This window comes from Canis lupus, chromosome 15 (genome assembly GCF_011100685.1).
Source record: "Canis lupus familiaris isolate Mischka breed German Shepherd chromosome 15, alternate assembly UU_Cfam_GSD_1.0, whole genome shotgun sequence".
NCBI lineage: Eukaryota > Metazoa > Chordata > Mammalia > Carnivora > Canidae > Canis > Canis lupus.
The window spans coordinates 18,523,159-18,550,127 of record NC_049236.1 but is presented as its reverse complement, the minus strand read 5'-3'; the positions used below and the strand labels follow the sequence as shown (position 1 = coordinate 18,550,127).

Below are 26,969 nucleotides of genomic sequence, written 5' to 3'. Positions count from 1 at the left end.
GTTTTAGATTTAAATTTGACTTTTCTGTAGCACCACACTTGTTTTCACTTCCCTACCTCCTAATACTTTCTAAATCTCTTCCTCACACATAATTATGAAGAGCTTCCAACATACAGAAAAGTGAAAGAATTTTATAGTGAACACCTTGTGTACCCACCACCTCGATTAAGTTAACATGTTATTATGCTTGCTTTATCACATCCATCCCTCTTGATAAATGTTTTTCACAATTTTTGTTAAAATCAGTCGTCCATTTACATTTTTATGCTCATGTAGATGAAGTAATAGAATACAGTTACCTTTCCTTTTCTACACAGTTTTTCATTTTTCCTAACTCTAGTGACTGCCTAAATTTTCCTTTTTTTTTTTTAAATATCCCTAACCCTAACTTTTTCCTGCAGTTCTGTCATAATCTTTTTTTTTTTTTTTAAAGATTTTATTTATTCATGAGAGACACAAAGAGAGAGAGGCAGAGACACAGGCAGAGGGAGCAGCAGGCTCCATGCAGGGAGCCCGATGCAGGACTCGATCCCGGGTCTCCAGGATCAGGCCCTGGGCTGAAGGTGTCGCTAAACAGTTGAGCCACTAGGCTGCCCATGTTCTGTCATAATCTTATCAATCTTTCCTTTTAAAATACTCACACTTATCAGATATTTTATTAATTCTGTTTGTTTTTTTTTTAACCACCAACACCATCCACCACCACCCCCAGCCTTATTACATTATATTGTTCTATCTGTGCAGGTTGTTCTCCAAGCCCCTTGAACTTGGGACTTTCCAATGTTGGGTCCTCTGTGTCCTACAACCCTTGTCTTGATTTGTTTTTTTCTGTGTTAGAGCATTTCCTCCAAGAGCTTCCTAAGAAAGGTTATAGAGAATATATTTTCCAGAGCTGTTGTGTGCCTCACTCTATCTTCACTTTTGGTTGGTAATATAGCTCAGTGGGAATAAAATTCAAGGTTGAAAAATCTCTCAGAATTCACCTCAGAATTGCAAAGCTACTGTTTTTCAGTCTTGAGACTTTCAGTATTACTTTTCAGAAGACGGATGGGTCTCTTTCCTGATGGCGTATATATGGTCTGCTCTCTCAGAAACATTTAGAATCATCTCTTATCCCTTGGGTTTTGAAATTTCACTGCCTTGGTAGGAGTCTTTTTTTTTTTTTTTTCTCCTCCTTTTATTGAGTTGAGAAGTCAGGGGCCCATTTAGTCTCAGGACTCGGTGATAGAAGCATTCGTTGGTTACTTTTTTCCCTCCATTTCCTTAGTGGTCTCTTTTGTTTTCCCCCGAAATTCCTATTCAGGAGGTTTAGATCTCTTGGCTTAAGTTTGGTGATTATCTTTGTTGGTTTATTTCTTTCTCTTTTTCCAGTATTGTTTCTTAACTTTATTTTCCCGCTTTTTATTGAATTTTCAAAAAATTTTAGGTATTTTAAAGTTCACTCTTGTCCTCTATTTTGTTGTTTCATTGATGTGCTATATTTATTATTTTATAGGAGATGTTTTTATTTTTATCTTCTCTCCTCTGTCTTGTCTGTTTCCTCTGGGTTTCCTTGCTTTCTTTCTTAAATATTGACAGCTTCACAAAAACCAAAATAAGGCTTGGCTACCCATCCGTATTAATAATAAGATAAGAAACTGGCAGCTGTGCGTGAATGGGGCCTCTCAGCTAGTTCGGTTTAACTGTAGAGTGAATAGGCTCACTCACTCCGTGACGGACCCCCAGATGTCAGCATCTCAAGTGTTCTCTCTGAACTCAGGATGTGCAAAGAAAAACTCTCTCAATTCTTTTCTTTGGGATAGTCATTTCCTATTATGGTCATTCAAAGTACAGACTTTCATTTAATTTTCTAAAAATTACTTGCCTTCTGCTAGGCCTAATATTTGAGTCTACAGCCTTTTTGAGCCCTTTTTTTTTTTTTTTTCAGAGAATAAAGTCTTTATGCATAGAGATTAGGTGTTGTGTCAGGGCTTCCAAGAACTGCGTGGGGTGGGGGTAGGGGGGTCCCTCTCTTAAGCTTACTGACCAGACCTCTTGTTTTTAGTCCTGAACTCCTTCAAGTACAATGTGTACCCCATTCCCTTTCCGTGCTACTTGGTGCCTCCTAAGTTCAGTGTTTGAGGTATGCATATCTACTGATACCTTACCAGTGAGAATGCTTGTCAGGCATTCTTGGGGTGTAACTACCACGCTCTGCTTAGTCATTTTCCCACTCTTTGTCCTCTTCATCTTCCAAAAAACTGTTGAACTCTTTAAACCTAAATATATTCAGAAATGATACTTTACATCACTATGAATGGAAAATTGTGTCACTCTCCAAAAATAAAAAGTAGCTGTTAAAAAAAATTAAGATAGGGATCCCTAGGTGGCGCAGTGGTTTGGCGCCTGCCTTTGGCCTGGAGCGTGATCCTGGAGACCCGGGATTGAATCCCACGTCGGGCTCCCTGCATGGAGCCTGCTTCTCCCTCTGCCTGTGTCTCTGCCTCTCTGTCTCTCTCTGTGTGACTATCATGAATAAATAAATAAAATCTTTTAAAAAATAAAAATAAATAAAAAATAAAAAGATAATGTAATCATAGCAGCGTTATTAAATTGTAGCAAGTGTTAAGGACTAGCATTAAACATATACAATCTTCTTTAAAATTCTATTTATGTTTTTATTTTAATTCCAGTATAGTTAACATACAGTGTTATATTAATTTCAGGTGTACAGTATAGTGATTCAGCAATTCTGTGTTACTCCATTTTCTTCATAAGTGTACTCTTCATCCCATCACTTGTTTTACCAAACCCCACCCACCCACCCACATCCCTTCTGGTGACCTCTATAGTTAAGAATCTGTATCTGTGTTTGTCTCTTTTTTCCTTTACTTGTTTGTTTTGTTTCTTACATTCCACATTGGAGTGAAATCATGTGGTATTTGTCTTTCTCTGACTTATTTCACTTAGCATTATATTATCTAGCTCTGTCCATGTCATTGCAAATGGTAAGATTTCATTCTTTTTCATAGCTGTGTATGTATATATATCTCCTGCATCTTCTTTATTCATTCATCTATTTATGGACCCTTGGTGGCTTCCCTAATTTGGTTATTGTAAATAATGCTGCAATAAACATAGGGGTACATATATCCTTTCAAATGGTGTTTTCATATTTTGGGGGGTTAAAAACCCAGTAGCATGATGACTGATCGTAGGATATTTCTGCTTTTAACTTTTTTGAGGAACTCCCTACTGTTGTCCACAGTGGCTGCACCAGTTTGCATCCCCACCAGTAGTGTACAAGTGTTCCTTTTTCTCCACATCCGCCAACACTTGTTTCTTGTATTTTTTATTTTAGTCATTCTGACAGGTGTGAGGTGGTATCTCATGATTTCGGTTTGCATTTCCATGATGATCAGTGATGTTGAGCATCTTTTTTTTTTTTTTTTTAAACACTTCTCTTCCTTTTATTTTTTTATTTTTTAATTTATTTATGGTAGTCACAGAGAGAGAGAGAGAGGCAGAGACATAGGCAGAGGGAGAAGCAGGCTCCATGCACCGGAAGCCCGACGTGGGATTCGATCCCGGGTCTCCAGGATCGCGCCCTGGGCCAAAGGCAGGCACTAAACCGCTGCGCCACCCAGGGATCCCTGAGCATCTTTTTATATGTCTGGTGCCCATCTGTATGTCTCCTTTAGAGAAATGTCGGTTCATGTCTTCTGCCATTTTTAATTAGATTATTTTTTATGTGTTGAGTTTGGATACTAACCCTACCTATATCAGATATGTCATTTGTAAATATCTTTTTCAACAGATAGTCTTGATATGATCGAGTGGATTTAAAAAGAAAAATCTAACTTTTTTTGCTCTGTAATTGAATATTTAGAGCCACATCTGGATCATCTAAAATCATCTCCTATATGGGTTGTACACACACTTTCAGAAAGTCTGTTGTACTGTACATATTCTGTGCCAATAATGCAATCAACAGCTAATCTTTGACACCAGTAACTGTAGTGGTGTGGTATGTAGTGAATTTTTAACAAATAGCCTTTTGGTCTGTAATAATAATGATGACAAATACATAGTAATTACTGTGAGCTACACACTGTTCAGAGCCCTTTATATACATTAGCTCATTTAATTCTTGCAGCATTGTTTATGATTGAAGAGAGTGGAGCATATCAATGTTAAATCACAGTGAGTGGTGAGATCAACGATTCAAACCCAGGCAGTCTGTTTACAGAGTGACCCCTTACCAGGAGACATTGGTGCCTCTCTAAATACAGAAGACAGACCTTGATACGTATTGCTTGCAGTTGCTGAAGAAATTTCTGTTAATTTTAAGAAGTCACCAATGCTAACATCTTACCTGAAAAGTTTGTCAAAAGACTCATAGGTAAAAATCAGAAACCTTCCAAGGGATTCGTTTTTATCTTTAGGATCCTAATGAAATCCTCATCTGATTTGTTAACTGAAAAAGAGAGAGATGGTAGGAAAAGTAAAACTTTTATCTGATACTCTGTAAGAACTGTATGCTAATGGGAAGTATGTATTTTACATTTAATATCTGTATTTTAATTAGGCTTTCAGCACTTTTTAAAAAGTCTAAATGATCATGAGTGTGAGGACTGCTTCCATCCTTTGTGTGGGAGTTCTACTGTGCTGGGTCGGGACCAGGGTTTTGAATGTGGTGATGCGTAGTGTACATCAGGTTGTATCGTGAGGATTACAAATAATAAACGCAAGGAACGTAAAAAGGGGGGCTGCTCAGTAAATACTGTTATTCCCTCTGAAACACCCATTTCAGCAAGACTTGGATGTCAGGTGGACCAAACAGACTGGAAGGCGGCAGAATTTGGAGACAGAAAGAGTTTGGTGAACGTTGAAAATCTGCACAGCAGGGGCCACTGCTGCAGATGGCCCATCTAGGAAGGGGGCACTGAGCTCACAAGTCCAGATTTGACAGGCTCGCGTCTGAGTTCTGCAGATCAGCCCAAGCAGAAGAGAGCATGTGGGGATTTGGGGCCATTTAAGCAGCACAGAGGTGAGCCCCAGCTCCCTCCAGGAGCCAGGCTGGCGCTGGGCGATGGGGGATGGGCTGGTCCTGGGACAAGGTGCTGGTGGCCTTGTAGTATTTTTCTTTTTCCTTTATTCAACCAGTTCACTCCACTCTTATATTTTAAAACAAAGCCCCGGCAGCCCCGGTGGCGCAGCGGTTTAGCGCCGCCTGCAGCCCAGGGTGTGATCCTGGAGACCCTTGGATGAGTCCCACTTTGTGCTCTCTGCGTGGAGCCTGCTTCTCCCTCTGCCTGTGTCTCTGCCTCTCTGTGTGTGTGTGTCTCTATGAATAAATAAATAAAATCTTTAAAAAAATAAAAAATAAAAAAAAACAAAGCCCAACATAATTTAATCTGAAAATATATTTTATATATAACACGTAATAGAAATATTTTACATTATTATATATTACGTTACTTCAGGTAACTTAGGCAAGTTTTATAAACAAATAACTAAAAATCTTCCATAGTTTCAGTTGTGATCTGTACAAGGTGTTTGTACTCATGTGGTTTGAAAATACAAAATGACATCTCAGATTTTGCTGTCCAAAATATTTGGTTTTATTGTAATCCTTTTCACTGAATCACATTTTAAGAAAATATTTTTCTAAATTCATGGTCTTTAAATATCTAAAATTCTCCTGTTAATACATTTCTCAAATTAAAAAAAAAAATTTTTTTTTAATTAAAAAAAAAAAAGGGGATCCCTGGGTGGCGCAGCGGTTTGGCGCCTGCCTTTGGCCCAGGGTGTGATCCTGGAGACCCGGGATCGAATCCCACATCGGGCTCCCGGTTCATGGAGCCTGCTTCTCCCTCTGCCTCTCTCTGTGTGTGTGTGTGACTATCATAAATAAATTTTAAAAAAAATAAAAAAAAATACATTTCTTTCCTGGGTTAGAGCCCACTGGTTCTTGTGAAGAATCAATCAAGAACTTTCTGTGAAATGGTCAGAGCAGCTGGGTTCCAAGAGAAATTAGGATTCACCCTCGCATCTTTGTGATTGGCATTAGAAAACTAGGCATTTTATACACAATAAAATCCATAGGATAGTTGAGTTTGTTTCTGCATCTGCATGAAAAAACTGAATATGTGGGCCTTTTTTTCCTCATTCTCTTTTCTTTTCCCTCCCTTCCTTCCTTCCTTCTATCCATTTGAGGGAAGGAGAGAGAGAGAGAGAGAGTGCGAGTTATGAGTTTACCTGTGTGCACATGCAGGAGCCCAGGCAGGAGGAGGGACAGAGGGAGAAGCCAACTCCCCACTAGGCTCACTCCCAGGACCTCAGGATCTTGACCTGAGTTGAAGGCAGATGCTCAACCAACTGAGACACCCAGGCACCCCCTCTCTCCATATTTTCAATCTGACTGAGATCCCTTTGGATGATTTTCCCATGTTACTAGTGATTAAGTTACATGATTATACTCTTTGTATACTTTTAAGAAATGTATCACTATGTATTTTGAATTCTTATACGTGTTGATACCTTTTTCCTTGTTGAAAAATTTTGACTGGAGTAAGACTTCAAGTATCAAAAAATACTAAAATGGACTTTCTAATTAATTTCAGTGGCATTTTTTGCAAACACATACTGTAATCCCAGTGGGGCGGGGGGGGGAGATTATATTGATCTGTATCTAGAACATGTAAGCATTAAATATAGGCAAGTGCCTGTTGTTAATTTTTGGAGATTCAAGGTAGCGGTACTAGTATTGCCACAAAATCCATGTTTACTGAAAAATTGGAGCATATGTAGGAAAAAATGGGATCAGTGGACCGTTGATCTGTTGGTTTGTATCTAGAACATGTAAGCATTAAATATAGGCAAGTGCCTATTGCAAATTTTGGGGAGATTCAAGGTGTAGTGGTACTAGTATTGCCACAAAATCCATGTTTACTGAAAAACTGAAGCAAATGTAGCAAAAATCGGAAGAGGACAGAATGTTGAATGCCAAAATTACTTTATTACTGCTGTGTCATAGGAATCCTATAATACAGTGGTTCTCAAGCTCTGATAGCAGGACCCCAAAGAGCCTTTCTTTGTATTGGTTGCATCAAGTATACAGAGAAAATCTGGCCTCACACATACATCAAGCTGGAAGCGGGGAGGATATTTTAATAACCTTTTTAGATAATTATGACTATTCTTTGATACATTAAAACTTGAGAAGTGGTAATGTTTTATTTTTTAAAGATTTTATTTACTTGAGAGAGAGTATGCACATGCACAGGCAAGGAGAGGGAGGGAGGCAGAGGGAGAGGGAATCCTCAAGCCAACCCCCTGCTGAGTGAGGAGCCTGACACTTGGGGCTCAATCCCAGGATCCCAGGATCATGACCTGAGCCAAAGACATGCCCAACAACAACTAAGCCACCCAGGCGCCCCAGAGTGGTAATCTTTTAAAAGTTAGTTGTAATGTGGAATTTGAAACCACAACCTTCTACTTTTTATACTCCAGTTACTGTACCTTTGATCCTTTACCTGTGGATGAGTTTGTAATATCATGCATTGGTTCTCTCAGTTGTGCAGATATTCTAAATGTTAAACATTCCATTATATGATATCAAAGAATCGTGTATGTTAATATCACCACTAACAGGGAAACTAAGTTCACAGTGGTGAATCAGTTATTTCAGAATTCTAATTTTTGCTTAAAAACTTAAATTTTATCAACTACATAAGACATCATTTTCCTTGAAGTAACAGACTCACTTCATTTTCAAGTAAATGTATGCTAGATACCCAGGTCGGCCTAAATGGCTTCTTCAACTTTTTATTCAAATGATTGTAAAGTTTTCCTTAAGACAACCATCATACTTCAGTTTGCACACAGAAGTGCTTTGTGTATACTTCCCATTTCTTTACACAGAATATTGAAAATACATCCTCAAGGTTTGGGATTTCTTACTATAATCATTTTTGCTGCATCAAGGACATTCTTAGAGAAGCTGCTCATATCCATCCCCCCACCCCCCTTCCATGAGAGTGCAGTAGTAAAGAATTACTTGGGTGCCACTGCCTTGATTCATGCAAAGGCACTGGCCATTTTTAACTACCATTGTTTTTGCATAATCACTGAGAACTAATTATAAAACTTTACCAACTTGAAAGAAAACATTTTCTCACTGACAATCAGTAAGGGAATGCATGGTTTCTACCTAGCAATTTCTTAGTTATATATTTTGTTGTGGTAGAGAAATTCAATAGAAACCTCAATTGGGGGGATCCCTTGGTGGCTCAGCGTTTTAGCGCCTGCCTTCGGCCCAGGGTGTGATCCTGGAGTCCAGGGATCGAGTCCCGCATCAGGCTCCCTGTGTGGACCCTGCTTCTCCCTCTGCCTGTGTCTCTGCTTCTCTCTCTCTCTATCTCTCTCTCTGTGTGTCTCTCATGAATAAATAAAGTCTTAAAAAGGAAAAAGAAACCTCAATTGGTATTATATTTGGATTCTTACTGGCAACCAGAAGCCTTGACAGGTGAAGAATCTTATGTATGTGTTTTTCTCGACTTTGTGGGGGAAGTTAAAGATGTGACCTTCTAGCCCATAATTACCAGTCGTGATCTTATTGAGCTATTCAAGGGTAGCTCATGGTTGAAGGACTCCTACTTCTCAATTTCAAAACTGATAACAAAGCTCCAATAACCAAAATGACGTGCTATTAGTGTAAAGGTAGACACATAGATAATGTAATAGAATTGAGAATCCAGAAATAAACCTTTACATTTGTATCATTTGTTTTTTGTTTTATTTAGATTTATGTGTTTATTTGAGAGAAAGTGCATGCAAGTGAGGGGAGAAGAGGGAGAGAGAAAGAACTCCCCGCTGAACTCGGAGACTGAGGCAGGTCTTGATCTCATGACCCTGAGATCCTGATCTAAGCTGAAACCAAGAGTCATACACTTAAACCAGCTGAGCCACCTAGGCCCCCCAGGACAGTTCAATAAAGGAAAGAACGGTCTTTTCAAACTGGATATCCTTATTCAAAAAAAGGAAGTTAGGACCTTTCTGTACACCATTCACAAAAACTAACTCAAAATCAATAATTAGATCTAAATATTAGAGCTAAAACTAAACTGCTGTAGAAATAACAGGTAAATCTTTGTCTCTGGATTAGACAAAGGCTTCTTAGGTATGAGATGAAAGCACAAGAAAATAATTTGGACTCAATTTTTATTTCTTAGGACAACATCATTATGAAAGTGAAAGAATCCACTGAAAGGTGAAAAATTTTCAAGTCCTATCTGATAAGAGACTTGTATCTGGAATATAAAAGGAACTCTTACAATTAATAAAGCAGTAATTCAGTTATAGAATGGGCAAAGGATCTGAATAGGCCCTTAAAGGTATACAGATAGCCTATAGTCATGTGAAAAGGTGCTTGGCATCATTAGCGGTCAGGGAAATGCAAATCAAAACTACAGTGAGATAGTACATCACACCCAATGGATGGCTCTAATAAAAAAAAGTCAAGTGTTGGTCAGAATATGGAGAATTTGGAACCCTAATAGCTTGCTGTTGAGAATATAAAATGATGTAGTCACTTTGGAAAACAGTCTGGTTAAATTGTTATCTTCAAAAAGTCAAACATAGAATTAAATTAAACATATGACCTAGCAGTTCTTCACTTAGGTATATACTCAAGTATGTCTACACAAAAACTTACATGAGTGTTTATAGCACCATTCATAGTAGCCAAAAAATGGCAACAACCCAAATGTCCAGCAGTTGATGAATAGATACAATGTGGTAGATCCATACAGTGGATTGTTATTCAGTGACAGAGAGGACAAAGTACTGACACATGCCACAGCATGGGTGAGCCTTGAAAGCATGTTAAGTAAAAGCCAGACAAAGGCCATTTATATGAAATGTCCAGAATAGATAGACAAATCCGTAGAGACAAATTAGATTAATGGTTGCCTATGGCTGGGAGGAGATGTAGAGTGATCGCTCACGGGTTTCATTTTGGGAGATGAAAATGTTCTAAAATTAGATTGTGGTGGTTACATAACTCTGAATACACTAAAACCATTGAATTGTACACTTTAAATGGATGAATTGTGTGTGCATTCTCTCTCAGGAAAGCTGTTTAACAAATAGAGTAACTAATGACTGTGAGGCTGCCAAGGAAACGTGTACCTTAAAGTTGGAATTTTTATTAGGAAAAAATATATATATATACCCTGGGTAAATACTGAACTCTGCATTCCAGTTTTTCTAGGATAAAAAGAAAATGACCAAATTACCCACTCTTTACTTTTCAGAAAGGAGAAGATGAATATGCCAACGTTGATGCCATTGTTGTATCAGTGGGTGTTGATGAAGAAATTGTTTATGCCAAATCAACTGCCTTACAGGTAAGAGGTTTATGGCAGTCTCAGCCCTGAGAGTCATTGAATCATCACCTGCACTGTTCAGTGTGGTAGTCACTAGCCACATTAAAACTGTAATTCCTCAAAAAAAAAAAATGTAATTTCTCAAGCCCAAGTCTCGAGTACTTGGTACTGGCTACCATGTTAGAGCAGGTAGAGAGTATTCCATTCTCACTAAAAGTTCAGTGGACCAAAAAAAAGAAAAAAGGAAGATTTAAAAACTTAAACACATCCTTATATAAAAAGAAACAACTATATTTCAACTAAAAAAAGGAACATAAAAGTTTACTGGAGAGTGCTGATTTAGAACATAAGGACAGAGAAGTCTGTATAGTTTCCTATTTTTAAAAATTGTATTAGAGCTTGGGCATGAGTGGGGGGGAGGGGCAGAGGGAGAAAGAAGCAGACTTCCCTCCGAGTGTGGGACAGGACGCATGGCCTGATCCCTGGACCCCAAGATCATGATTTAGCCTAACCGAGTGACCCAGGCGCCTCAGTTAGTCTTCAGGGGCGCAGCATTTTTGAGGTCTCTGCTAAAAATAGAGTCTAGCCCATGGTGCAGAATTTGCTAGAGCTCTAGCCATTACATCTACAATCTAAACAAAGAATGGAAAACGGGAAAAAATGGAGACTTTCTTCTCTTTATAAGGAAACTTGCTTAAAGTCCCACTTCTACTTATAACATATTGGCCAGAACTTAATGGTCATACTTAGCTGTGACCAAAGAGGAGAAATAGTCTTAATGCTGAGTAACTGTGCCCAGCTGACAATCCCATCTTTCTGAGGAAGCAGAAATGAATAATTGGTAGGCAACTAGTAGTCTTTGGGGTAGGTAGAATGTGCAATTGCCTGATGTGCTACTGTCCCTGGTTTTATGCATTTCTGTCCTACTAAACCATATAGTTCCTATAAACATGAAACATCCAGATGAATTGATGGTCTTTATTATGGAATATTTCAAACATCAAAGTAGATAAAAGACTATATTGAACTCCCATGTACCCATTATCCATTGCCAGCTCTTAGCCAGTTTCATTTTATTTGTATCCACATATACATTTTTTCCCCTAAGATTTTATTTATTTATTCACGAGTGTGAGAGAGAGAGAGAGAGAGGCAGAGACAGAGACATAGGTAGAGAGAGAAGCAGGCTCCCTGCAGGGAACCTGATGTGGGACTTGATCCTAGGACCTCGAGATCACACCCTAAGCCAAAGGCAGGTGCTCAACCACTGAGCCTCCCATGTGCCCCCACATCTACATTATTTTGAAGTTCATTCCAGATATTTTATAAATATTTCTGAATAAGTATATATTGCTTTTTTTTTTTAATTTGTAAATACTGTTACCGTTATTGTCTCCTATAGACATGGCTCTTTGGTTATGAACTAACTGATACTATCATGGTCTTCTGTGATGACAAAATCATCTTTATGGCCAGCAAGAAGAAAGTGGAGTTTTTAAAACAGATTGCCAACACTAAGGGCAATGAGAATGCTAACGGAGCCCCTGCGATCACACTGCTGATAAGGGAAAAGGTCAGAACTAATAATGTATCAAAAAAGAAAAAAAAAGAATGTATCATAAATGTGAAAGAATGTTTAAAAGTGATGAACAGAAATGCCCTCTAGGAATTTAAAAGGATACAGGGGATGATTTTAGCTGACTGTGGTTGTAATTTGTCACATCTTTGTTGTGTTTGTTAGAAAAAAAGTTCAATAACCCTGTCCTGCAGCAAAACATACAGGCTGTGATAGTCTGTTGAACATTCACTTTATCTGTGCATTATTGAGAATACTGTCCACTTGTTTTCATCTTAGTTCCTTCATCAGAATAACTTTATTAGAATTTTTTTAAGTAGTCTCTACCTCTAACATATGGCTGGAACTCAAACCCCTGAGATTAAGAGTCATATGCTCTGTTGCCCTAGCCAGCCAGGCGCCCCTACAGTAAATAACTTTAAATATCTTTTTTTTTGTTTTAAGATTTTATTTATTCATGAGAGACACAGAGACGTAGGCAGAAGGAGAAGCAGGCTTCCCAAAGGGAGCCCGATGTGGGACTCCATTCCAAAGCTACAGGATCATGCCCTGAGCTGAAGACATACGCTCAACTGCTGAGCCACCCAGGAGTCCCAACTTTAAATATCCTTAAGGAAACTGAGCTTTACCTCATTTTCAGTTTTTATCACATGTGATTTTTTTTTTTTAAGATGTATTTGAGGGAGAGTGCATGTGAGTGTGTTGTGTGGATGTGCAATGTAAGGGAGATTCAGAGGAGGGGTGTGTGCTGGCACCAGGGAGGGAGGAGAGTCTTAAGCAGACTCCAGGCTGAGTGCAGAGCCTGACACGGGGCTCAGTCTCATGACCCAGAAAGCATGGCCTGAGCTGAGACGGACGCTTAACCTACTGTGCCACCCAGGCACCCCACATGTGATCTTTCTGTCGTCCTTTCTGTCTGACATTTTTTCTCAGAATATTGTTTACCTGTATGAATGTTTTAGCTGTTCCTGAAGAAAAAGAATAGTAGGTCAACTTATGTGGCACTTCAGTATGTAAAAATATCCAAAGAAATTTTGTGTTAACTTTTAGTGTGTTATAGTCTACTCCAAGGAAGTAGATGGGGCATAAGGAGAGAATTTATTCTTTCTATGGTTCCAAATATTCATCTCTTCCTGTTACTAGTATAACATAGATATCTAGTTCTAAAACTAATTAACAAACCCCTTTTTTTCTTTGTGGCAATAGAATGAAAGCAATAAGAGCAGCTTTGACAAAATGATTGAAGCCATTAAAGAAAGCAAGAATGGCAAGAAGATTGGAGTGTTCAGCAAAGACAAATTCCCTGGAGAGTTTATGAAGAACTGGAATGACTGCCTCAACAAAGAGGGCTTTGACAAAGTAAGAATACTCTGGGAAACCAGCAAATTGAGAGTTGAGAAGACAAAAGTGTGGCAGGCTTCCATAACAGATAGTGTAAAGTATTTGTTTGGGGGAAACTGTGTATTCCTTCACATTTCCATTTTTCATTCTGCTTGGCTGAGCCAGTAAGCCAGTTTGACTTTTCAGTCAGGGATGAGGCATTGGGAAGATAGTTCTGCTATTTCAGGGGGAAACAGAAAAATCTCTTATCCAGAAAGTGTCTGTGTATATACATATTTTCTCCCTGCTGTCCTGCCTCTCTTCCTTGTTCATAATACAAAATCCTCTAGAGAAGAAGGTTTACATTTCAATGATTCATTAGTTTAATATCTGTTAGAATACACACCATGACCCAGTGCAGAGCTATTTAAAATGTTTATTCAATCCAAGAAAATCATGTTTCACTATTCTATAAACTACTGATGAATAGTATGTTAAATAACCAGGTATCTTCACTGATGACAGTCAAATTGGGAGAGAGGCATTCTTTAGCAGTTCTGTACCGGCACATTGGCAACTCTTACCGCTTTGACTGCAGATAGATATCAGTGCAGTTGTGGCCTATACCATTGCTGTAAAGGAGGACGGGGAGCTGAACCTAATGAAGAAAGCAGCCAGCATCACCTCTGAGGTCTTCAACAAATTCTTCAAGGAAAGAGTCATGGAAATAGTTGATGCGGATGAGGTAAATGGAAGGGGAAAGTCTTCACTGTTGGAATGAAGCAGAAGTCAGTCCCTGCCATGCAGGGCTTTTTGGTGCATGTTCAGCTTCCTTTGAAATTAGGCATTTGACACATACATTGGTGGTGTATAATTGTGCCAGCTCTTTCTTTTGTTTGTTGTTTTTTTAGATGTCTGGATTCATTTGAGAGAGAGAGAGAGCACCCTCATGTACCTGCTTGCATTGGGGGAGGGGCAGAGCGCGCGCGCGAGAGAGAGAGAAAGAGAGAGAGAGAGAGAGAGAGAGAGAGAATTTCCAGCCACTTCCCTGCTGAGCAGGGAGCCTGTTGCAGGGCTTGATCTCATGACCTGAGACATGACCTGAGCTAAAACCAAGAGTTGACCAAACTCAACTGATTAAGCCACCCAGTGCCCCGTCAGTTGTCTTTCAAAGTAACTATAAACCTGCACTGTAGTTTCTTGAGGTTATTCAGTATTTTTATTTGACAATTCCTTGAGTAGTTGTGAATTTCACACATGCTCAAAATCTGCTTTGCAGGTATACCACTGTATTATCTGACATGTAAACTGTTTCGTAATACTTTTATAACATCCTGATATCAGGATATATGTTGTCTTCTTTTTTGTTTGTTTGTTTTAAAGATTTTATTTATTTATTCATGAGAGACACAGAGAAAGAAGCAGAGACAGGCAGAGGGAGAAGCAGGCTCCCTGCAGGGAGCCCAGTGTGAGACTCGATCCCGGGTCTCCAGGATCACACCCTGGGCTGAAGGCAGGTGCTAAACCCCTGAGCCACCCAGGAATCCCATATATGTTGTCTTCAAACAATAATGTCCAAAACCCTTTGCCAGTGTCTGATGAATATTATAAATATTGTGTTATTTCTGGGCATACTTACAGAAAGTTCGACACAGCAAACTGGCTGAGTCTGTGGAAAAGGCCATTGAAGAGAAAAAGTACCTGGCCGGGGCAGACCCTTCTACTGTGGAAATGTGTTACCCTCCTATCATTCAGAGTGGTGGCAACTATAATCTCAAGTTCAGTGTGGTGAGGTAAGTATGAGAACTTCAAAATATGGGGCACCTGGGGGGTTCAGTCGATTATGTGTCTGCCTTTGGCTCAGGTCATGATCCCAGGCTCCTGGGATCGAGTCCCTCATCAGGCTCCCTACTCAGCAGGGAGTCTGCTTCTCCCTTTGCCCCTCCCCCCATGCTTCTGCACTCTCTCTCTCTCAAATAAAATCTTAGGGACTGCCTATGTCTCTGCCTCTCTCTCTCTCTCTCTCTCTCTCTGTGTGACTATCATAAATAAATAAAAATTTTTTAAAAAAATTAAAAAAAAAATCTTAGGGAAAAAAAGAGAGAACTTCAAAATGTAACAACAACCAGAGCATTTCAACTGTTAGCGTATTTTTTTTCTTGGACTCATTCTGTAATTCAGAAAAGTGGGAAGAGATACAATAACCATTAGTTTACCTTCTCCATTATCTTCTTATATTATTCTATGCTTTTTTTTTTTTTTTTTAAGATTTTGTCTTTAATCTCTACACCCAGTGTGGGGCTCAAACTCACAACCGAGAGATCAAGAGTTGCCCACTCTACTGACTGAGCCAGCCAGATGCCCCTGCTTATTTCTGTTTTATTTCACATTGGTACTGGTTTCTTACTTTAGCATTTATTTGATTTGGCTTTTCCAGATGATTAAAAATACCAAGAAAAAAATGTAAAACGTGTTGAGAAAACCCATTAAAATATTATTAGATATGCCATAATTTTATTCTTTTGATTTTTAAAAAATATTGTAGAGAATGCTGTTTTTCTTGGTTAGGCTGAAGGGACTAATGCATAACGAATGCCACAGTTTGTAGGGTGGGTAAGTGATGACTTACCCCCGCACTGCCAAACCATAATGAACAGAATTTAGTATATTGTTTGTCTACTTAAGATACCACAGCAGCTTTGCACTAAATGTTTATCCTATGAGATTTGGTCCGTAACTTTACTCCCTTATAAGCTGGTTTGTTATTTAGAAAAAGAGTTTAGGGGATCCCTGGGTGGCGCAGCGGTTTGGCGCCTGCCTTTGGCCCGGGGCGCGATCCTGGAGACCCGGGATCGAGTCCCACGTCGGGCTCCCGGTGCATGGAGCCTGCTTCTCCCTCTGCCTGTGTCTCTGCCTCTCTCTCTCTCTCTCTCTGTGACTATCATAAATAAATAAAAATTTTAAAAAAATATATTTTAAAAAAAAGAGTTTAGGTCCTTCTGCTTCAGCTTTGGGATGGAGCAGGGAAAGGTGGTGATTACAGATGTCATATATCCGTGATACTAAGGACTTTACTGGTTTGTGTAATGAAATGCTTTCTTCCTTTGGTCTTTAGTGACAAAAATCACATGCATTTTGGGGCCATCACTTGTGCCATGGGTATTCGCTTCAAATCTTACTGCTCCAACCTTGTTCGCACTTTGATGGTTGACCCTTCTCAGGAAGTCCAAGAAAATTACAACTTTTTGCTCCAACTTCAAGAGGAACTGCTGAAGGAATTAAGACATGGTGAGGTGCCCTAGAAAAGAAGGTTTGGAAATGATGTAACATAAATGTTTCTAGTGTTTATGTGCATTTCTTTCCCTGAGGCTCTTGTACTAAAAATAGAATCAGATTTTACTAACCTTGAATCATCCTAGCATTTCATTCTTCAGTCATCTTTTAGTCATGCATAGTTAACTGTGGTTTTACATTGGTGTTTACAAAAAACTTCTGTGACTAGTTAGGCCTCTTTGTCCAGATCTTCATAAAATACCATGGCCTAATTTTCTTTAGAAGGTTATAAGAACTGGGATCTCTGGCAATAGAATGTGTATGGTTAATTCTGCATCAACTGGATACAAGGAATCACATAGTGTAAGAGCAGAACTGGTAGCAATTTTGCCAAGCAGGCAATTACCTACCTCAAAAGGCGGCAAAGTGCTTGACACCACACCTCTTTGGTCTTGAAACTCAACACTTCCAGTTGGCTAAATGGGACTTTATGTGTTATACCTTTAAGCCACTACAGTCTGTAAGCCCACCCATGTTCCCTTTGTTTCTGGGAAACATTCCTCGTGATCTCAAGTCAATCTTGAGAAATCCTATTGGAAGTGATAGTCACAGGTAGCTTAGTGAGGATTAAGACCTCTTTGAGAGATCCCTGGGTGGCGCAGCGGTTTGGCGCCTGCCTTTGGCCCCAGAGTGCGGTCCTGGAGACCCGGGATCGAATCCCACGTCGGGCTCCCGGTGCATGGAGCCTGCTTCTCCCTCTGCCTGGGTCTCTGCCTCTCTCTCTGTCTGTGACTATCATAAATAAATAAAAATTAAAAAAAAAAAAAAAAAAAAAAGACCTCTTTGAAGGTACCACAGGGAGCTCAGCGGTTTAGCACCGCCTTCAGCCCAGGGTGTGATCCTGGAGTCCCCGGGATTGAGTGCCACGTCAGGATCCCTGCAGGGAGCCTGCTTCTCCCTCTGCCTGTCTCTGCCTCTCTCTCTCTCTCTCTCTCTCCTATGAATTAATAAGTAAAATCCTAAATTAAAAAAAAAAATAGACCTTTGAGGCCACCATATCTAAACTATTCTGACTTGACATGTCTGTTCCTATCCTAGATCATGAAAAATTAAGGCCAGAGTCCTTTCACTAGTAATTTACCCATTCAGGTCCTACCTTTCTTTTTCTCAAAATGTATGATAACTTTATTGTCATATGTCATACCACTTCTCAGATTTTAAATTATTTCACTGAGACTACCTAGCGTCCTATAGTTCTGAGTCAGTGTGTCTCAAGCAGTGTAATTAAATGACTAGGTGAATTGTTTTTAAAAACACAAATTTTAAAAATTAAAAATGCAAATTTCTAAGCCCTACCACTGCTGGAGCTGTATTTTTTCTTTTTAAAGGTTTTTATTTTGGGGCACCTGGGTGGTGCAGTCATTTAAGCGTCCACCTCTTGGTTTCAGCTCAGGTCATGATCTCAGGGTCATAAGATCAATCCCTGCATTGGGCTCCGCATTCAGCCCGGAGTGTGCTTAACCTTTTCCCTCTCTCTCCCCTCCCTGTGCTCTTGCTTGCATGTGTACGCACGCGTGTTCTCTCTCTCTCTGTCTCAAGTAAATCTTTAAAAGTTTTTACTTATATATTTTTAGAAAGAGCACATGTGTGCACATGTGGGAAGGGCAGGTGGGGAGGGAGAGGGACAAGGAGAATTGGAGCACTACCTGGGGCCTGATCCTCTGACCCCAAGATCGTGAACTAAGCCGAAATCAAGAATCAGATGCTCACTCCACTGAGCCACTCAGGTGCCCCACAGCTGAATTTCTTGTTTCACACTTTGAGAAATTCTGCTTTTAGGGAACAGGTAAGAAAATGTTGACTAAGAGCTAGTTTGGGACGCTTGGGTGGCTCAGCGATTGAGTGGCTGCCATCGGCCCAGGGCATGATTCTGGGGTCCCGGGATCAAGTCCTTCCCCTGCAGGGAGCCTGCTTCTCCCTCTGCCTGTGTCTCTGCCTCTCTCTGTGTCTCTCATGAAGAAATAAATAAAATCTTTAAAAAAAAAAAAAGATTTGATTTGGTTTTATTTTTTCTGAAAGATACTCTCTTTCCTTCCTGTCTTGTCATTAGGTGTGAAGATATGTGACGTGTATAATGCTGTCATGGACGTGGTTAAAAAGCAGAAGCCAGAGCTGCTGAACAAAATTACCAAAAATCTAGGGTAAGATGTGATGATGTACTGTCACTCAAACCATTTTCATGACTGGCGTGGTCAAGCTGAATTGGATTGATTCTAGATTGATTCACCCAACATGTATGGGCTTTTATTTCTGTTAAAGGTTTTCTGTATTTATTGAACACAAGCAGGGGGAGCAGCAGGTGGAGGGAGGGGGAGAAGCAGGCTCCCTGCTGCGCAAGAAGCCTTATGTGGGGCTCGGTCTTGGGACCCCGGGACTGTGTCCTGAGTTGAGGGAAAGATGCTCAACCCACTGAGCCTCCCGGGCCCTGTGTATGGACTACTAAATACTGAACTTACATGCCAGGCATGCAGTGTTATCAGAGAATGTAAGAGAGATTTCATTTCTGCTCCCAGGGATGGGGAGTAGATTTTCCAGACCAATATAGTGGATCCTAATAGATGTTCTAGGCTTAAACTACTTGTGTTGGGACACATTATGGACTAGGTTTCCCCTCCCAGAATACCGCAGCTCACTTTGTAAACAAAACGAAATACTCGGAAATGTCTTACTACTTAACCTTTTTTTTCCATTTTTATTTAATTCAACATTTCTCAAATATATTTGACCATTAAACACCCACAAATACTTAAGAACATCTTACAGAACCAAAGACATTTTGGGAACAGTGGCTCTGGCTCTGGACAGTTTCCTTAGATGGAAAGTAGTTTGGGATAGTTTCTTTCTGGATTTCTCCAGTGGACAAGAGGAAGTCTATCAACCTGTACCACGTCTTGGCCCAGATGACTTCATGAATCCTAGTTATCAGTATTCCGCTAACAATCACCCTGCTTGATCCGCTTATTACAGGCTTGGTAGTGTACCCATTAACAGTCTGCCACGGTTTTTTTTTTTTTGGTTTTTTTTTTAAGATTTTATTTATTCACGAGAGACAGAGAGAGAGGCAGAGACACAGAGGGAGAAGCAGGCTCCATGCAGGGAGCCCGACATGGGACTCGATCCCGGGACTCCAGGACCAGGCCCTGAGCCAAAGGCAGCACTAAGGCACTGTGCCACCCAGGCTGCCCCAGTCTGCCACAATTTTTATAGGAAGACTCTTAACTTGATTTCATGGTACAATATTAAATTCAACTCTGTGTGAGTAAGCTGAAATGGGGGCTTGATGTAAGAAATGTTAACACGAGGTACTTAATTTTAGGAGAGTCTTTTCAACTTCTTGTTAGTCTGGAGACTATCCCGGAATCCTGTTTTCCTTAACTGACTAAAGAGCAGAGACCTTTACTTGCCGGCCTTATCCCAAAAGTTGAAATAGAATTCATCATACGGGACCCACATTAGAGATATTGTAGCCAAAAAAAGAGAGAGAGAGATTGTAGCCTGTTGTCGCAGTTTCTCTTCATTTCTTTTTTAGGTTCGGAATGGGAATTGAATTCCGTGAAGGCTCTTTAGTAATTAATAGTAAAAATCAGTACAAACTGAAAAAAGGTGAGTTTTACAGACATGCAGTAGGTTAATCCTTTTTTGAATAATTTTCTGTAGCTTTATGTCCCCCTTTTCTGTGTAAAATCTACCGTTCTCCATTCTCCCACAGTCAGAGACTAATTCCTGTTCGCTGTTGTAGGGATGGTTTTCAGCATCAATTTGGGATTCTCAGATCTGACTAACAAGGAAGGGAAGAAACCAGAAGAGAAAACCTATGCTCTCTTCATTGGTGACACAGTGCTTGTGGATGAGGTGGGTATTGCTGCTTCGGCATTGGAGTGCACGTGAACTGACATTTGAAGTATGTTTTGTACGCTGTGGGGTTTTTATCTTGAAACTGTTTGCTAAATGCTGGCTGAAGGGAGAGGTCTGTGACAGTGACCTAATAAAGCCAGGAATAGAGGTCGTCCAAGCACGGGGAATGAAATAAACCAAACCGTTCACTACCTTGTGGCTTAAACCTTGATAATGATAATATTGGGAACTGATTCTTCTTTTTTGCTTTTTTTTTTAATAATGGCTTTATGGAGTTATGTATATACCACACGATTCACCCACTGTGAAAGTGTCTAATTTAGTGATTTTTAGTATAATCACAGTTTTGCAGCCATCATCACAATCTAATTTTAGAACATTTTTATCACTTAAGAAACCCTATATGCTAGCTGTCATTTCCCATTTTTCTCCCAAGCCCCCCAAATCTAGGCAATGACCAACCCACTTTCTAAGGATATGCGTGTTCTAGGCCTTTGTGGCCTTTTGTAACTGGTTTTTTTTTTTTTTTCACTTAGAACTGATTCTAAATGTTAAAGCAAATACTTCTGTATTCTTATTATGTAAGGACATTTATGCAGTAATTCAATGAATTATAATACTCTACGAAGCAGATACTCTACCCTCAGATAAAGAAACTGGGACACAGAACAGTAGCAGTAAGTAGCCAGATGTCAGCACTACAAAGTGATTAAGCCAGGTCTCCAATCCAGCCTGTATTCTTAGTCGTTATCTCAGTGTTGCCTCCCAAGTTTTAGTTCCTCATGAGGTTGGGAGGATAAAATCTGTATGTATTCATTGTCCAAGATTTTAGTACCTAGAAGTTTCAAAGCATTGCCTCCCTACGTACTAGGCTAGAAAGTGAAAGTGCCTCATTTAAATACTCTTATAAATGTCTGGCTTCTTGTTTTTATTCCAGGATGGCCCAGCTACTGTTCTTACTTCTGTGAAGAAGAAAGTGAAGAATGTGGGGATTTTCCTGAAGGTAGGAAAAAGAAAAATAAATGGTGTGGGAAGTTTGGAACTGTGAAAAGGCTAAAATCATATGGGCTAAGCAGATTAAAACCAGGATTTCTGAGTCTGACTTTTTTCCCTCTGTAGAATGAGGATGAAGAGGAGGAGGAGGAAGAGAAAGATGAAGCCGAGGACCTGTTGGGGAGAGGTTCTCGGGCAGCATTACTTACGGAAAGAACACGAGTGAGTTTACTATTTCAGTCTCCAGTGACGACCGCCTGTCCTTGGTCCGTCTGGAGCACTTTTGTAGGGATGGCAGTTCGCTGACTTGGCTTTGCCCTTCTCCAGAATGAGATGACCGCAGAAGAGAAACGAAGAGCGCATCAAAAGGAACTGGCAGCTCAGCTCAACGAGGAAGCGAAGAGGCGATTGACCGAACAGAAAGGAGAACAACAGATTCAGAAGTAAGGGTCGGCATCGGGCCACAAGTTTGTTGTGGACTTGTGTGTCATTGGTAGAAATTTCTCAAAAAAAATGTTTCTATTCCCACTCCAGAGCTCGCAAATCTAACGTGTCCTATAAAAACCCATCTTTGATGCCTAAGGAGCCGCATATTCGGGAAATGAAGATCTATATTGACAAGAAATACGAAACTGTGATAATGCCCGTGTTTGGTATCGCGACCCCCTTTCACATTGCCACAATCAAGGTATGAATGCTGCGTCGGGTTCCGGCTGGACTACTGCTCGAGCCGGGAATTGTGCTCTCTGCAGATTCTTGCTCCCACTGCACCGGCTCTCGCCAACTCTGCCCCTCTCACTTTACAGGGTCCCCCTCTCCTTACCTCCTGCCCTCACTCTCCTTCCTTTCCAGTTTTCACTTTGTTAGAAAGTTCAGTGATCTATTCTAGAAACACCATTTGCATTGTGCATTTTTTAAAATGTTGTTGGACTTGTGGCTCCAGGTACTCTGAGAAGTCTGGTTCTTCTGGTCATATAAAAAAAAAATAAGCTACAGACAATTCGATCTAGATCAAGGGTTACAGGTTAGGGTTATCAGCCAGCTTTTAACTCTCATCTTTAGTGTCTCCATAACTACCAATCTTTTATTTGGAGAGAAACCTGTTTATTTTGTTAATGCTTTTCTTTTCTTTGAGCAGAATATAAGCATGTCCGTGGAAGGAGATTATACTTACTTGCGAATCAACTTCTATTGCCCAGGCAGTGCTCTGGGCAGGAATGAGGGCAACATCTTTCCTAACCCAGAAGCCACTTTTGTCAAGGAAATGTGAGTTCCAGGAAAACAACCATCCCCAAATCCCTGCTGGTTGGAATGGTACTCTCAGAAACATATCCATGTGCTGTGTCCTCCCTCAGTGGCACCTGTTTAGGATCATCCTGCTAGCCGTGTACTGTTCTAAGGATGGAACCCAGTTTGGAGTCCTCATGAAAATATGTTAAACTGATAACATGTATTTTGCAATAGAATCATAAATAAGGAAATGTGTGCCTCATTGGAGTCCTTCCCTTCATGGGATGGGATGGAATAATTGGCTATGCCAGATGTGAAAACTAAGTGTGATTTTCCACCCAATAGATTAGGCATTTATAAGATTCTCTCTTTAAGAGAGAAGAGAGATGTTTTTCAGCTTTGCAGACAGTGTCGCCATTCACTGGTACCTTTTTCTCCTGAAAGCTACTAAGTCAGTTAAAAATAGAGTAAAGAGTGCAAGTTACTTGGCCTGATGATGTAACATAAATTGTGGCTTCCCCTTTCTAACAGTACATACCGAGCTTCAAATATGAAGGCACCTGGAGAACAGACAGTACCAGCCTTGAACCTCCAGAATGCTTTCAGAATTATAAAAGAAGTACAGAAGCGTTATAAGACCCGGGAAGCAGAAGAGAAGGAGAAGGAGGTGAGCCTGGACACCCAACAGGGTGTGTGTGGGTTTGGGAGATACCACAAAGCTGCATGAGGGCTCACATTCATTCTCATTCTTCTTAGGGCATTGTGAAACAAGACTCCCTGGTCATCAATCTCAACCGGAGTAATCCCAAACTGAAAGATCTATACATTCGCCCAAACATTGCCCAAAAGAGGATGCAGGGTTCACTGGAGGCCCATGTCAATGGTACGGATGATCTTTCATGGGTCTGGGCTTTGTCTCTGGGGCACATTTGTAGGAATGACCTATCAGATAATACAGTATGTTAGAGAAACGCTGGGAGGAATGTGCTTATTACATTGCTCTATGTGCACAAGGAAAGGAAAGCTGTATAGATTTTGGCATTTTCTCTAAACCCTGTTCAAACCAGCCAGAAAAGCAGTGTCTTCTGGCCTCCCCTCATGACGCTGCTTGATGCTTAGCAGTGTCAATCCTTTGTCCTCAGGCTTCCGCTTCACATCTGTTCGAGGAGACAAAGTGGATATCCTGTACAATAACATCAAGCATGCTTTGTTCCAGCCGTGTGATGGAGAAATGATCATTGTCTTGCACTTTCACCTCAAGGTAGCCCTGTCTGCTTACTAGCTATCGGATCTTGGGCAAGATCTTCCTGTCACCCTCTTTCCTTTAAAATCCTGATGAGGGCAGCCCGGGTGGCTCAGCAGTTTAGCGCCGCCTTTGGCACAGGGCCTGATCCTGGAGACTCGGAATCAAGTCCCATGTCAGGCTCCCTGTATGGGGCCTGCTTCTTCCTCTGCCTGTGTCTCTGCCTCTCTCTCTCTCTCTCATGAATAAATAAAATATTTTAAAAATAAAAAAACAAAACAAAATCGTGATGTACCTGTCACAGAAGATTATTAAGAGGACCGAATAAGATAATGTTTATGAAGTCCACAGTGTCTAAAATCTAGAAGGTGCTAAGCGTGTATCTTCCTTTGGTGTGATATCTAATGACCACTGAAACCTAAGGTTTCCTCCAAATTCCTGTTTCTGAAATAGAAAAATGTGGCGTTGGATGCAGTTTATTGCCAGCATCATCTCTAAAGTCCATCCTAACAAATAGTACTTTTAAAGTTCGTACAGTCTCACGTTATTTGTGATGATACCAGGGATGGTTTCACCATCTTTACATAACGGATGCAGTTTCCAGCATAGATGTTGTTTCCATGGTGTTTATTGTCATTACCTGCCCCTGTGGGGTTTCTGACTTCTCTCCTCTCTGCTCTGCACCCCCAGAATGCCATCATGTTTGGGAAGAAGCGGCACACGGACGTGCAGTTCTACACAGAAGTGGGGGAGATCACCACGGACTTGGGCAAACATCAGCACATGCATGACCGAGATGACCTCTATGCAGAGCAGGTCTGTGAGGTTTCATATTTTATTTGCAGGGTATTGAGGTGGCTCGTGGTTCAGATCGGAGTTCGGTCATGGTATTTTATGAGCAACCCCTGAATCTTCCTGCAGCACCCCACAGGCGTGTATGTGAATGGTCCAGGCAGGGGCTCGTGGGCTACATGTCTGTTGCGGTGTGGCTGTGTGATCAATGGTGCGGTATCTAGGAAAGCATCTGTGTCGGCAGCATGGGTGTGAGAATTCGGATGTACTGTTAACAGATAATGGCTATGGTTGATTAGTATTTTTTTCTTCCACAGATGGAACGAGAAATGAGGCACAAACTGAAAACAGCCTTTAAAAATTTCATTGAGAAAGTAGAGGCTCTAACTAAAGAGGAACTGGAATTTGAAGTGCCTTTTAGGGACTTGGGGTAACAGATCTCTTTTTGGCCTAATGTGTTGTCTCCCTATTAGAAAAGTTAGTTGGGATCCCTGGGTGGCTCAGCGGTTAAGCGCCTGCCTTCAGCCCAGGGTGTGATCCTGGAGTCCCAGGATCGAGTCCCATGTCGGGCTCTGTGCATGGAGCCTGCTTCTTCCTCTGCCTGTGTGTCTGCCTCTCTCGCTCTCTCTCTCTGTGTCTCTCATGAATAAATAAATAAAAATCTTTAAAAAGAAAAGTTAGTTATTCTTCCTTTGTAATAACACAACATAACAGATTATGCCCTTCTTTCTTTCTTTGAAGACCTCTGAGACATCCGTTCCCCTTGAACATTTTTAGGGCTGGGGGGGATTCCCTGTAAATGAGGCTCCAGTGAGTGTGCTGGACCTGGGTTTAGAAGGGAAAAGGAAAGAAGTGTGTTGTTGGCGGCAAGTTTCTCTTGCACTGGGCCCGACCTTATGTGCATCTCTTCTCTTACTCTTTTTCAGATTTAATGGAGCTCCTTACAGGAGTACTTGCCTCCTTCAGCCCACTAGTAGTGCGCTGGTAAACGCTACAGAGTGGGTGAGTATTTTTTTAATCTCCTTTTAGGAAGAAAATTGTTAGAGAAAAGAAAGCAGAAGGATAGGTGTTTTGAAAACTATCATCATTTCTGATGATTTTCATTTTTGATAGTTACTTTTGGGGAAGGGTCAGAGGGAGAGCAAGAATTAAGCAGGCTCCACACCCAGTGCAAAGGCCCGATGCCAGGCTCGATCTCACAACCCCGAGGTCCTGACCTGAGCCGAAATCAAGTCGGAGGGTTGCTTAACTCATTTGAACCCCCCAGGTACCTCGATAGTTACTTTTCTTAGGCATACCTTATTGAATAGATGATTCTTCAAAGGTCTCTTTAAATAATTTTTTGAAGAATTTATAGTTTCCTTAAATTTTTTCTCCTGAGGAAAGATTTTGATCTCACAAATCCTTTTACTGGCGCTTCTCAGTACATTGTATTGCTTTTAGTCTTTCCCAAAAAACAGGAGTGATTTTTGGATTCTGGCACAATTTGAAAATGCTAGTGCTTTCGGGGATTTATGTGGTAGTGATCCAGTTTCTCCCTGACAGCCACCTTTTGTGGTGACCTTGGATGAAGTGGAGCTGATTCACTTCGAGCGGGTTCAGTTTCACCTGAAGAACTTTGATATGGTGATAGTGTACAAGGACTACAGCAAGAAAGTCACGATGATCAACGCCATTCCTGTAGCCTCCCTAGACCCCATCAAGGAATGGTTGAAGTAAGTAAATCAGCCAGCAGTCTCCCACTTACTCCAAGAGCCCTGGTTTACAGAATGTAAGTGTGGTGTGTTGTATCTAAAACCTGCTGGTGTGCTTAAGAGTGAGACTGCCTTTGGGTTGAGTTATAGCCCAGGACTTAAAAATTTGGGATCTATTGGATTAAGAGTTAACTTTTTTCTGAAATTCCAACAGTAGTTGATGGATATTTACACACACACACAGTCTTAAGATCTTTTTTCAATTCTACTTGAGAGGGGTATAAAAAATCTAAACACGTATAATAGTTTAGTTATAAAAAGGGGGGCATATTTCAGCATATTTCTTACTAGTTCTCTTATTTTTACTGAAAGATGAGATAGAAATTCTTTTTATTTTGGCCTTTGACATCCATATATACACATTTCAGCTCAAAGGATTTTTCAGTGGAAGTAGCAGAACTCCATATCCGGAAGATGTTATTTCCTAGGTGTAAAGGGTGAGCTTGGGTAGTCATGAGTATAGTTTGCTCTGCCCTCCACCCCCAACCCCCCAATTACCTGTG

General features: G+C 40.6%; 1 protein-coding gene across 1 annotated transcript in view; it reads left to right on the top strand.

The window, feature by feature from the left end:
* The window catches only part of SUPT16H (SPT16 homolog, facilitates chromatin remodeling subunit), a 41,944-nt gene that overhangs the window by 5,323 nt on the left and 9,652 nt on the right, over positions 1-26,969 (top strand). Inside the window, exons 2-22 of the mRNA XM_038558475.1 lie at positions 10,299-10,391; positions 11,773-11,943; positions 13,153-13,305; positions 13,865-14,011; positions 14,908-15,059; positions 16,382-16,554; positions 18,650-18,740; positions 20,129-20,202; positions 20,339-20,451; positions 21,392-21,457; positions 21,574-21,669; positions 21,775-21,890; positions 21,982-22,135; positions 22,586-22,713; positions 23,209-23,344; positions 23,434-23,560; positions 23,820-23,938; positions 24,611-24,736; positions 25,030-25,142; positions 25,639-25,714; positions 26,258-26,427. Of these exons, the coding sequence (XP_038414403.1) occupies positions 10,299-10,391; positions 11,773-11,943; positions 13,153-13,305; positions 13,865-14,011; positions 14,908-15,059; positions 16,382-16,554; positions 18,650-18,740; positions 20,129-20,202; positions 20,339-20,451; positions 21,392-21,457; positions 21,574-21,669; positions 21,775-21,890; positions 21,982-22,135; positions 22,586-22,713; positions 23,209-23,344; positions 23,434-23,560; positions 23,820-23,938; positions 24,611-24,736; positions 25,030-25,142; positions 25,639-25,714; positions 26,258-26,427 (2,594 nt within the window). The remainder of the gene's footprint in view (positions 1-10,298; positions 10,392-11,772; positions 11,944-13,152; positions 13,306-13,864; positions 14,012-14,907; positions 15,060-16,381; positions 16,555-18,649; positions 18,741-20,128; positions 20,203-20,338; positions 20,452-21,391; positions 21,458-21,573; positions 21,670-21,774; positions 21,891-21,981; positions 22,136-22,585; positions 22,714-23,208; positions 23,345-23,433; positions 23,561-23,819; positions 23,939-24,610; positions 24,737-25,029; positions 25,143-25,638; positions 25,715-26,257; positions 26,428-26,969) is intronic.